The sequence below is a fragment of the Ovis aries genome, chromosome 5 (assembly GCF_016772045.2).
Source record: "Ovis aries strain OAR_USU_Benz2616 breed Rambouillet chromosome 5, ARS-UI_Ramb_v3.0, whole genome shotgun sequence".
Classification (NCBI taxonomy): domain Eukaryota; kingdom Metazoa; phylum Chordata; class Mammalia; order Artiodactyla; family Bovidae; genus Ovis; species Ovis aries.
In genome coordinates, this window is record NC_056058.1 from 9,448,422 (window position 1) to 9,461,388 (window position 12,967).

Here is a 12,967-nt window from a genome sequence, read left to right on the forward strand (position 1 = left end):
AACAAAAATGCTTTCATGGTGTCAGAAAAGTGGGCTTTTCCAGAACTTGCATGTGTCCAACTCTTTGTGACCCCAAGGACTATAGCCTGCCAGGCTCCTCTGTCCGTGGGATTTTCCAGCAAGAATACTGGAGTGAGTTGCCATTTCTTCCTCCAGGGAACATTCTTAACCCAGGGATCAAACCTGAATCTCCTGTAGCTCCTGCATTGCAGGCGGATTCTTTACCGCTGAGCCACCAGAGAAGCCCCCTTCCACAATTTAACTAGGTCTCACTTTTTTCCTCCATATTGTGGGGGTAATAATGCTGACCTCATGAGGGTGGAAGGGGAATTGAACAAGGTACTTAATGTGACCATACTTCATGAATTACAAAGCACAGTGCAATTTTTTGTGCAATTTTTAAAACATTTTCTTGGCTGCATAGCACAGCATGTGGGATATTAGTTTCCCAACCAGAGATCAAACCTGCACCCAGCTTTTTTACCACTGAGCCATCAGGAAAGCCCTTGTTTTCTATTTTATTGATTTCAGCTCTAATATCTCCCTGATTTCTTTTTTCCAAGTTCTTAAAATAAATACCTAGGTGCTTTATTTTTCATCTTTCTTCAAAATCAAGATATTTAAGGCCATAACTTTTCCTGTGGTACAGGTTCAGATATATTCTACAGGAAAAAATATTATTTTTATTAACCTGTGAATGGTTTGTAATTTCCTTTTGATGTTTTGTCACTCTAAGAATTATATGGGAGGTGCTTTCTAATTTCTGAACAGTTAAGACTTTTTGTACATGTTTTAATTATATATTCTTAATTTTAAAATTTTTATTTTTATTGACTTACAATGTTGTGTCACAAAAAGATACAATGTTGTGTTACTTTCTGTTGTACAGCAAAGTGAATCAGTCTCGCATATACATATAGCCTCTCTTTCTAGATTCTTTTCCCATATAGGTCATTACAGAGTACTGAGTAGAGGTCCCTGTGCTACACAGCAGTTTTTAATTAGTTATCTACTTTATATCTAGTAATGCCTGGAGAATCCCAGGGACGGGGTAGCCTCATGGGCTGCCATCTATGGGGTCGCACAGAGTCGGACACGATTGAAGCGACTTAGCAACAGCAGCAGCAGCAGCAATGCGTACATATCAATCCCAGTCTCCCAACTTAACCCCTCCCCTCCCTTCCTCTGGTAACCATAAGCTTGTTTTCTACGCTCATGACTCTACTTCTGTTTTGTAGATAAGAATACATTTTTTTTCGACTTTAAATACCATTTTTTAGATACCACATATAAGCAATATCATATGGTACTTGTCTTCCTGTGTCTGATTTACTTCAACTCAGTGTGACAATCTCTAGGTCCATCCATGTTTCTGCAAGTGGCATTATTTTGTTCTTTTTTATGACTAATATTCCATGGTATGTATGTACCACATTTTTTTATCCCTTCCTCTGTGTTTCCATGTCCTCCCAAGAGGCCCCATGTCCAAATACAGCCACAACTGGAGTTAGGGCTTCAACATATGAGCTGGCCAGGGCAGCTTGGTGGGTGGTGCAAACACAGTCAGTATCCCATTTAATGTCCTTGGCATTTTCCATTCCTTTGTACACGAAGTCTGAAGCTTTCTCTGGCTCCTGGAGACCACTCAGTCCACACTCAGGACAAAAAGAAGTAATGGGGAGTTTATACCACCTGTAAACATTCCTCTACCAATAAGTGATAAGATTTAGTGGATAAATACCCCTGTTCCCTCACCTCTCCGTGTCACTTGAAGTGCCTGCTCTACACTGCCTCCCAGAGGTTCCCAGAGGAATTGAGCCTCAGTTGTCCACAGTAGAAATTTGCTAGATAATCAGTTCAGTTCAGTCACTCAGTCATGTCTAACTCTTTGTGACCCCATGAATCGCAGCATGCCAGGCCTCCCTGTCCGTCACCAACTCCCGGAGTTCACTCAGACTCACATCCATCGAGTCAGTGATGCCATCCAGCCATCTCATCCTCTGTCATCCCCATCTCCTCTTGCCCCTAGTCCCTCCCAGCATCAAAGTCTTTTCCAATGAGTCAACTCTTCACATGAGGTGGCCAAAGTACTGGAGTTTCAGCTTCAGCATCATTCCTTCCAAAGAAATCCCAGGGCTGATCTCCTTCAGAATGGACTGGTTGGATCTCCTTGCAGTCCAAGGGACTCTCAAGAGTCTTTTCCAACACCACAGTTCAAAAGCATCAATTCTTCGGTGCTCAGCTTTCTTCACAGTCTAACTCTCACATCCATACATGACCACAGGAAAAACCATAGCCTTGACTAGATGGACTTTTGTTGGTAAAGTAATGTCTCTGCTTTTGAATATGCTATCTAGATTGGTCATAACTTTTCCTCCAAGAAGTAAGCATCTTTTAGTTTCATGGCTGCAGTCAGCATCTGCAGTGATTTTGGAGCCCAGAAAAATAAAGTCAGCCACTGTTTCCACTGTTTCCCCATCTATTTCCCATGAAGTGATGGGACTAGATGCCATGATCTTCGTTTTCTGAATGTTGAGCTTTAGGCCAACTTTTTCACTCTCCTCTTTCACTTTCATCAAGAGGCTTTTTAGTTCCTCTTCACTTTCTGCCATAAGGGTCGTGTCATCTGCAAATCTGAGGTTATTGATATTTCTCGCGGCAGTCTTGATTCCAGCTTGTGCTTCTTCCAGCCCAGCGTTTCTCATGATGTACTCTGCATAGAAGATAAATAAGCAGGGTGACAATACTTGACGTACTCCTTTTCCTATTTGGAACCAGTCTGTTGTTCCATCTCCAGTTCTAACTGTTGCTTCCTGACCTGCATACAGGTTTTTCAAGAGGCAGGTCAGGTGGTCTGGTATCCCATCTCTTTCAGAATTTTCCACAGTTCATTGTGATCCACACAGTCAAAGGCTTTGGCATAGTCAATAAAGCAGAAATAGATGTTTTTCTGGAACTCTCTTGCTTTTTCCATGATCCAGCAGATGTTGGCAATTTGATCTCTGGTTCCTCTGCCTTTTCTAAAACCAGCTTGAACATCTGGAAATTCACAGTTCACGTATTGCTGAAGCCTGGCTTGGAGAATTTTGAGCATTACTTTACTAGCTTGTGAGATGAATGCAATTGTGCGGTAGTTTGAGCATTCTTTTGCATTGCCTTTCTTTGGGATTGGAATGAAAACTGACCTTTTCCAGTCCTGTGGCCACTGCTGAGTTTTCCAAACTTGCTAGCATATTGAGTGCAGCACTTTCACAGCGTCATCTTTCAGGATTTGAAATAGCTCCACTGGAATTCCATCACCTCCACTAGCTTTGTTCCTAGTGATGCTTTCTAAGGCCCACTTGAGTTCACATTCCAGGATGTCTGGCTCTAGGTGAGTGATCACACCATCGTGATTATCTTGGTGGTGAAGATCTTTTTGTATAGTTCCTCTGTGTATTCTTGCCACCTCTTCTTAATATCTTCTGCTTCTGTTAGGTCCATACCATTTCTGTCCTTTATTGAGCCCATCTTTGCATGAAATGTTCCTTTGGTGTCTCTAATTTTCTTGAAGAGATCTCTAGTCTTTCCCATTGTGTTGTTTTCCTCTATTTCTTTGCATTGATCATTGAGGAAGGCTTTCTTATCTCTTCTTGCTATCCTTTGGAACTCTGCATTCAGATACTAGATAATACCCCGTTTATTTTCTGCCTTCCCCTCTCTGTTTCATTTCACCATTTCCCTTCCAGTGATTTCTAGGATTATTTCCTAAATAAAATACTTGCACTAGAATCCTTGTCTCAAAGTCCACTTCTTGCAGAACCCAACTAAAGTGAGCAAAGAAAGGAAAGAACAAAGACAACCATTACCTTAACCAAGTTGCTTTGAAAAGCCAGGATAGACTGATGGAAAGGATACAGTTTCTGACACATATTAGTTGCTCAATAAATCTTTGTCAAACAAATGACCACTTTTCTCCTATGTGTTCCAGATATTGATGAATGTAAACCACCCACTAGCATACATTGTGGAGTGAATGCTGAGTGTCAGAACACCATTGGAAGTTTCCACTGTCACTGCGTTGCTGGATATAAACTCCTCTCTGGGAAAGCACAATTCAGCAATTCCAATGAGAACACTTGTCAAAGTAAGAAAATTTTTTGTTTTCTTATCTCCCCTCCTAATTTTTAAGTGAGCCTAACACCAGCATGCGTGTGCTCAGTCATTTCCAATATTTTGTGACCCCCATGGATTATAGCCCACCAGGCTCCTCTGTTCATGGAACTTTCCAGGCAAGAATACTAGAGTGAGTTGCCATTTCCTCCTCCAGAGGATCTTCCCAACCAAAAGATCGAACCTGGGTCTTTTGCAGCCGGAATTTTTTTTACCACTGTAACATCTGGGAAGTCAGAAAATATATATTTGTGGTGGGGCCAGTGAATATCTATTCTCTGGAAGGAAATGGATGATGTAAAGAGGAGGTGAAAAGAAAAGGAGGAAATTTAGATAAATGATAGGGTTAAGAATGCAAGTGAACTTTGGAGGTGATATCACAGGTCACAGGATGATGGTTGAGACAGGATTCTTTGAATTGCAAAGTAGAGAAACCCACTCAGGTTAACTTAAGGGAAAATATGAGTTTATGGTAAGATTCAGGGGCTTTCCTGGTAGCTCAGTGGTAAAGAATCCATCTGCCAATGCAAGAGACATGGGTTCAATCCTTGGGTTGGGAAGATCATCTGGAGGAGGAAATGGCAACTCATTCCAGTATTCTTGCCTGGAGAATTCCGTGGACAGAGGAGCATGGCAGACTACAGTCCATGGGAGTCACAAAAAGTTGGACGTGACAGACCACTGAGCACACACACACGCATGTGATGAGATGCATGGATGTGTCTTGGGTAAGAATACAGCTGGGTACTGGAATGAACTGAAGTTGGGGACCCAACACTATCACGGCACCCCAGTCTCTCATACTCTGAATCCGCTTCTTCTCTTCCCCTTGCAAACTGGTTTCTCTGCTTCCTAGGCCACAGGATAGGAAATATGGCCACCAATAGCTCCAAACCTTACCATTGCTACTGATCCCACCACCAAAAGAATGGTAACTGATTCTCTCTCTTGAATATAATTACATATTCTTTGGATATGTAAAAATATGCCCAGTTTGAATCATATGCCCACCCTTGGATCTGTGATCTTGGATAAGCATGGTAACTGTGATAGAAATCATATAGATAGAGAAAGTCTAAACATAAGAAATACAGAACCAAAAAAAAGAAAGAAAGAAAGACAGGACTTGGCAGACTATCCATGAGGTTCAGTTCCGTTCAGTCACTTAGTCATGTCCGACTCTTTGCGACCCCATGAATCGCAGCATGCCAGGCTTCCCTGTCCATCACCAACTCCCAGAATTCACCCAAACTCACATCCATCGAGTCAGTGATGCCATCCAGCCATCTCATCCTCTGTCATCCCCTTCTCCTGCCCCCAATCCTTCCCAGGATCAGAGTCTTTTCCAATGAGTCAACTCTTCGCATGAGGTGGCCAAAGTGCTGGAGTTTCAGCTTTAGCATCATTCCTTCCAAAGAAATCCCAGGGTTGATCTTCAGAATGGATTGGTTGAATCTCATTGCAGTACAAGGGACTCTCAAGAGTCTTCTCCAACACTACAGTTCAAAAGCATCAATTCTTTGGCGCTCAGCCTTCTTCACAGTCCAACTCTCACATCCATACATGACCACTGGAAAAACCATAGCCTTGACTAGATGGATCTTAGTCGGCAAAGTAATGTCTCTGCTTTTGAATATACTATCTAGGTTGGTCATAACTTTTCTTCTAAGAAGTAAGTGTCTTTTAATTTCATGGCTGCAATCACCATCTGCAGTGATTTTGGAGCCCAAAAATATAAAGTCAGCCACTGTTCCCCATCTATTTCCCATGAAGTGATGGGACCAGATGCCATGATCTTCGTTTTCTGAATATTCAGCTTTAGGCCAACTTTTTCACTCTCCACTTTCACTTTCATCAAGAGGCTTTTTAGTTCCTCTTCACTCTCTGCCATAAGGGTAGTGTCATCTGCATATCTGAGGTTATTGATATTTCTCCCAGCAATCTTGATTCCAGCTTGTGTTTCTTCCAGTCCAGCGTTTCTCATGATGTACTCTGCATAGAAGTTAAATAAGCAGGGTGACAATATACAGCCTTGACATACTCCTTTTCCTATTTGGAACCAATCTGTTGTTCCATGTCCAGTTCTAACTGTTGCTTCCTGGCCTGCATACAGATTTCTCAAGAGGCAGTTCAGGTGGTCTGGTATTCCTATCTCTTTCAGAATTTTCCACAGTTCATTGTGATCCACACAGTCAAAGGCTTTGGCATAGTCAATAAAGCAGAAATAGATGTTTTTCTGGAACTCTCTTGCTTTTTTGATAATCCAGCAGATGTTGGCAATTTGATCTCTGGTTCCTCTGACTTTTCTAAAACCAGCTTGAACATCAGGAAATTCATGGTTCACATATTGCTGAAGCCTGGCTTGGAGAATTTTGAGCATTACTTTACTAGCATGTGAGATGAGTGCAATTGTGCAGTAGTTTGAGCATTCTTTTGCATTGCCTTTCTTTGGGATTGAAATGAAAACTGACCTTTTCCAGTCCTGTGGCCACTGCTGAGTTTTCCCAATTTGCTGGCATATTGAGTGCAGCACTTTCACAGAATTATCTTTCAGGATTTGAAATTACTCAACTGGAATTCCATCACCTCCACTAGCTTTGTTCGTAGCGATGCTTTCCAAGGCCCACTTGACTGGCTACAACTGAAGTCATAATAGAGTCTCTAAATCTGAATGCTAGGAAACTGATTCATGGAGAAACAGTAATGCTGATTGACATGTATATACATACATATACATACACACAGACACACACACACACACACACACACATACACACACACACACTCATACCTGAGTGCTCAGGCGTGTCTGACTCTTTGCAACCCCATAGACTGTAACCCACCATGCTCCTCTGTACATGGAATTTTCTAGCCAATAATACTGGAGTGGCTTGCCATTTCCTACTCCAGGGGATCTTTCTGACCCAAGGATCGAACCCACCTCTCTTGTGCTTCCTGCATTGCAGGCAGATTCTTTACCACTGAGCCACCAAGCAATAATATTGATAGACAATATTTATTTCAATTGTACAATGTGCCAGAACAGAAGAACCTGACGGGCTACAGTCCATGGGGTCACAAAGGGTCAGACACAACTGAGCACAAACACACACATACCAGGTACTGCACTAAGTACTTTACATTCTTTGTTCCATTTACAATAATTGCATGAGGTAAGCACTGTTATTACAGATAAAGAAACCGAAGCACCCAAGATTTAAGTAACTTGTGCTCCTGCCCATCCAGCATTAAAGCCATGAAGTTGGCGACTCCACAGTAGAAAGAGCTTAGAGGAAGACTAGTAAGGGTCATTGTATCCCACTCACCCCACCAAGATCCCCTAAGCGGCTTGGGGTCATGAGCAGCATAAGCTTCAGCTTTGATATCAGGAAATCTCATATCAGAATTATCAGGCCATCTTTATAGCAATAGGATTCATACCAGCTCAGTTGTGAGAATCCTTCCACTGGGAGGGTCCAGGACCCCACGATCCTTCCACAAAACTGAGTCTCAGAACAAAGAGCAACAATTATATCAAAGGGAAGAGAGCCACAACTACTGAAGCCCACCCACCCTAGAGCCTGTGCTCCGCAGCAAGAGAAGCACCATGAGAAGCCTGCGCACTGCTGTAACTAGAGAAAGCCCGCGAGCAACAATAAAGACCCAGCGCAGACAAACACTAATACATAAATAATTTTTTTTAAGGGAAGCAGGACTATTCAGGGACCTAAGACCCAAACTCCCTTTAAAAAGATTAAAACAGGATTCCAAGATCAAACTGGAAAAGAACAGTGGTACAAAGGCCCCCACAGGTACAGAGATGCCTTTTCCAGAGACCCGCATTGAATTGCAGAGGCTTGGCTATTTCACATCGGGGTTCTTAGGTAGCGAAGGGGCCACAGGCAGTCTTCATCAAGGGTGCCTGTGAATGACTGAGCTTGCTTACACCTCCTTCTGATTCTTGTGTGTGCAGGCTCTGCACATGTGAAGCGGTACGAGATTTGCTTCCCCCGTGCCTCAGCAGTAAAACTCCACCTGCAATGAAAGAAACGCAAATTTGATCCCTGGGTCGGGAAGATCCCCTGGAGAAGGAAAAGGCAATGCACTCCATATTCTTGCCTGGAGAATTCCATGGACAGAGGAACCTGGCGGACTCTAGTCCATGGGGCCGCAAATAGTCAGACACAACTTATTAACTAAAAAACAACCACCACAATGAGCTTTACATTTAGACAAGTATGAATTTAAATCTGGGCTCTACTGCTTACCCTTGCATGACTACAGACAATTCCTTAACAACCTGTGCCTATTTCCTCATCTGCTTAAATAGCAGAACCTGACTCATGAAATTATTTCAAGGATTAAATGAAATGATGCATGTGAGGAGGCATTCAGCAAGTGGTAGCTGTGATTTTTGTGCATGGTGCCTTTTTCTGCCAGATGCAGCCACATCTTCAAGAGACAATAGAGCAGAATGGTTAAGAATACTTTCCAGGTGGACTTCCGTGGTATCCCAGTGGTTAAGAATCTTCCTGCCAATGAAGGGGACATGGGTTCAATCCCGGGTTGGGGAACTAAGATCCCACATGCAACAACCACAGGTTCTCATGCTGCAACTAAAAAGATCCCACGTGCTGCAAGGAATTTCGAAGATCTTGCATGCCGCAGCTAAGACCTCAGTTCAGTTCAGTTCAGTTCAGTCGCTCAGTCATGTCCGACTCTTTGCAACCCCATTAACTGCAGCATGCAAGGCCTCCCCGTCCATCACCAACTCCCAGAGTTCACTCAAATTCACAACCATCGAGTCAGTGATGCCATCCAGCCATCTCATCCTCTGTCATCCCCTTCTCCTCTTGCCCCCAATCCCTCCCAGGATCAGAGTCTTTTCCAATGAGTCAACTCTTCGCATGAGGTGGCCAGAGTACTGGAGTTTCAGCTTTAGCATCATTCCTTCCAAAGAACACCCGGGACTGATCTCCTTTAGAATGGACTGGTTGGATCTCCTTGCAGTCCAAGGGACTCTCAAGAGTCTTCTCCAACACCACAGTTCAAAAGCATCAATTCTTCAGCGCTCAGCCTTCTTCACAGTCCAACTCTCACATCCATACATGACCACAGGAAAAACCATAGCTTTGACTAGACGGACCTTTGTTGGCAAAGTAATGTCTCTGCTTTTCAATATGCTATCTAGGTTAGTGCAGCCAAATAAATAAATAAATAAATACTTATTTTAAAAAACAGCTGATGGTTATAAACTGACATTTCTGTTTCAGTTATAATTCCCAGGCAGACTGAATTTTAAAACGTAAAGCATCTAGTCTTCTGTTTGCTCAGCCATTTCAGTTACAATGGTCAGCCAGAGCCAGATCTGAATGAAAGAGCTTGGGGCTTACAATTTTCTTCTTCCTCTATGCCATGGTATCTATATCACAGCAATGTTGACACTTGGGGTCCCCAAGTTATTTGTGGTCAGAAGCTGTCCTCTGCGTTAAAAGGTATTGAGCAGCATCCACCCACTAGATGCCAGTAATACCCCCATTCAGGGTCATGAGTGACCTCCAAAAATGTCTCTAGCCAATGTGACTAGGAGGCAAAATCACCCTAAGTTGATAAACACTGCTGTCCATGACAACAAGGAATTTGGACTCTGATCCCCCTAAAGAGCAAATAAACTCATCAGAGAACATGAAGTGTATGATTTCAGACCTCCTAGATGCAAAGTTACCCACCTTACCTGCCGACTTCTCTACACTTTGATTCTTGGTTCCAACAGTAACTTCTCTTGATGTCTTTTTCAGAAATCACTCCCTCAAAGACAACCAACAGCACAAAAGAGGTGAGTGGAAGCTGAGTCCTGGAACCTGTGTAACAAATATTTACAAATCTCAAAGTTAGCAAATAGAGGTGAATACTATGTATGTGATATATGTCATATATCATATGCATGATAATATAAAATATATGATATAATTATAACAAATATTGTAATATGTGCTAATTATAATATGTTTATTAAAATATTATATTCTGATATAATATGTATTGTATAACTGTGATATATACATATATATATCATTATCTTTATCACTATTATATCTCACTATAGAGATAGATGATAGATCAATACAGTGTGTATGTATATATGTGTGTGTGTGAGTGTGGGTGTACTACCCCCTGAAGAGAGGGTCTATCCCAGATTAAGAAAGAGACTAAGTAAGACTGTATTAAGATTCTCTGAGCTGTTGCAACAAAGAGACCCAAATATCCAATGGCTTTAAAAACATGGATCTTTATTACTTTCTGAGTTATTAGTCCAGAGGTGAACAGTCCAGGCTGGTGAAGGAATTCTGCTCCATGAGGTCATTCAGGTACCCACATTCTTTCCATACTGCTGCTCCACCATCCCCTGGCATCTTGTCCTCAACTGCATAGTCAAAGCTGGGTTGCTGCAATTCTGCATTCATACTGGTGGGTAGAAGGGAGGGGAAATCCAAGGCAAGCTGTCTGTTGTACAAGATGAAGGAGGAGAGTGAAGAGAGGGCCTCTCTCCTCATCTACTCACTAAAGTGCTAATAAGGTCAGGAGAACTTCTTTGGAGACATGTCTTAAGGTGACAATCCAGAAGTTGCATATATCACAGTGAAACCTAGCTGCAAAGGAAGCTGGGACAATACTATCTATGACTGGGTGGCACAGCCCAGATAAAATTTGAGAAATTTATTCTATTATTAAAAATAGGAGGATAGAACTTCCCTGGTAGTCCAGTGGTTAAGAGTCCACCTGCCAATGTAGGAAACATGGGTTCTATCCCTGGTCTGGGAAGATTCCACATGCTGTGGGACAACTAAGCTTGCACGCCTTAGAGCCCATTCTCTGCAGCAAGAGAAGCCCACCAATGAGAAGCCCACACACCGAAACTAGAGTGTAGCCCCCCACTTGCTACAACTGGAGAAAGCCCAGGTCAGCAATGAAGACCTAGTACAGCAAAAAAAATCACACACACACACAGGAAGGGGAAATGGATACTGTAGGATAATTAAGAGAGACCAAGAAAATGATTATAGGTACACAAAATCATTAGTGTCTGTAAATTGACTCTGAACTTTAGCAAAGAGAATGATACATGTTTCTGAGCATCTATTGTCTAACAAAATGAGCTCATTCCTCCCTCTCGCCACTCCCCAACTTCACCCTTCTCTACTCCCAAGGAACTCTTCATGCCTTGCCCTCCCAAGCTCCAGGTCTCAGATACACACCATTCTCTCTACCTAAAACTCCTTTTTCCAGTTCCTCACCTGGCTGCTTGCTTCCACTCTTCTTTACTCAAGACCCAATTCACGTGTCACCTCCTTCTGGATGGCCTCCATCACTCCCTCCATCTGAGTTAATATCCTCCCAGTATGTTCTTATTTATTTATTTATTTATTTGGCTGCACTGGCAGGAAATGGCAACCCACTCCAGTATTCTTGCCTGGAAAATTCCATGGACAGAGGAGGCTAATGGGCCACAGTTCATGGGGTCACAAAGAGTCAGACACAACTGAGCAGCTGAGCACACACACACTGGGTCTTGGTTGTGGCCACTGGGATCTTTAGTGGTGGTGTGTGAAGTCTTAGTTGAGAGAACTCTTGGTTGCAGCGTGTGCGATCTAGTTCCCTAATCAAGGATCAAACCCAGGCCCCCTGCACTGGGTGAGCAGTCTTAGCCACTAGACCACCAGGGAAGTCCCCACCAGACTATGCTCTTACGGTAGGGATTGCAAATCCTAATAGTGACTTGGGCAAGATGATGACCTCACAGCATTAGGGTTCTCCAGAGAAACAGAACCAATAGGAGATAAGCTATAAAGAGAGCTATTATAAGGAACTGGCTGACAGGTCCCAAAATCTGCAGTCAACAAGCTGGAGACCCAGAAGAATTGATGATGTAGTTCCAGTTTGAATCCAGAGATCTGAGACCAACTCAGGAAGAGCTGATGTTTCAGTGTGAGTTTGAAGGAAAACAACAATGTCCCAAAATTGAGTCGTTTGTAGAGATGTGGATGGGCTTAAAGAGTCTGTCACACAGAGTGAAGTCAGAAAGACCAAAACAAATATTCATGTATTATATGTGGAATCTTAAAAAAAAAAAAAATGGTACTGATGAATCTATTTGCAGGGCAGGAATAGAGACACAAATGTAGAGAACCGACATTCGGACATAGTGGGGTAAGGGGTGGGTGAGATGAATTGGGAGATTCGGTTTGACATAAATACACTGCCATGTGTGAAATAGAGAGCTAGTGGGAAGTTGCTATAAAGCGCAGGGAGCTCAGCTTGGTGCTCTGAGATAACCTACAGGGGGTTGGGTGGGTGGAGGGAGGTTCAAGAGGAAAAGGATGGAGGATGTATGTTAGAAATAGCTGATTCACTTCATTGTACAGCAGCAACTAACAACATTGTAAAGCAATCACACACCAATAAAGTTTAAAAACAGTGTCCAATTAAAATAAGTAAATAATTTTTTTAAAAAATAAAGCTAAAAAGCAATGTCCCAGCTCAAGGCTGGCACAGGCAGTCAGACAGGAGGAAATTCCCTCTTACTCAGACTTCTTGTTCTAATCAGACCCCCAAACTGACTGGATGAGCCCCAACCACATCAGGAAGGGCAATCAGCTTTACTTCCTCCATCCATGCAGATGTTAATTTCATGTCAGACCCAGAATGATGCTTGGCCAGACATCGAGGTAACCCATGAGTCAGTCTAGCTGACACATAAAATTAACCATCACACTTTTTGAGAAGAATTTACTCATCTTTAAGATGAGGGTGGTGA

The 12,967-nt window shown here is 42.6% G+C and overlaps 1 protein-coding gene across 2 annotated transcripts in view; it reads left to right on the forward strand.

Annotated features, from left to right (window-relative positions):
• Positions 1-12,967, forward strand: part of ADGRE3 (adhesion G protein-coupled receptor E3) — a 62,408-nt gene that overhangs the window by 11,518 nt on the left and 37,923 nt on the right. The window contains exons 4-5 of one of the 2 annotated variants that reach the window (XM_042249788.1): positions 3,971-4,126; positions 9,951-9,988. In XM_042249788.1, coding sequence (XP_042105722.1) covers positions 3,971-4,126; positions 9,951-9,988 — 194 coding nt within the window. The remainder of the gene's footprint in view (positions 1-3,970; positions 4,127-9,950; positions 9,989-12,967) is intronic. The other variant, XM_042249789.1, reaches the window with a different exon arrangement.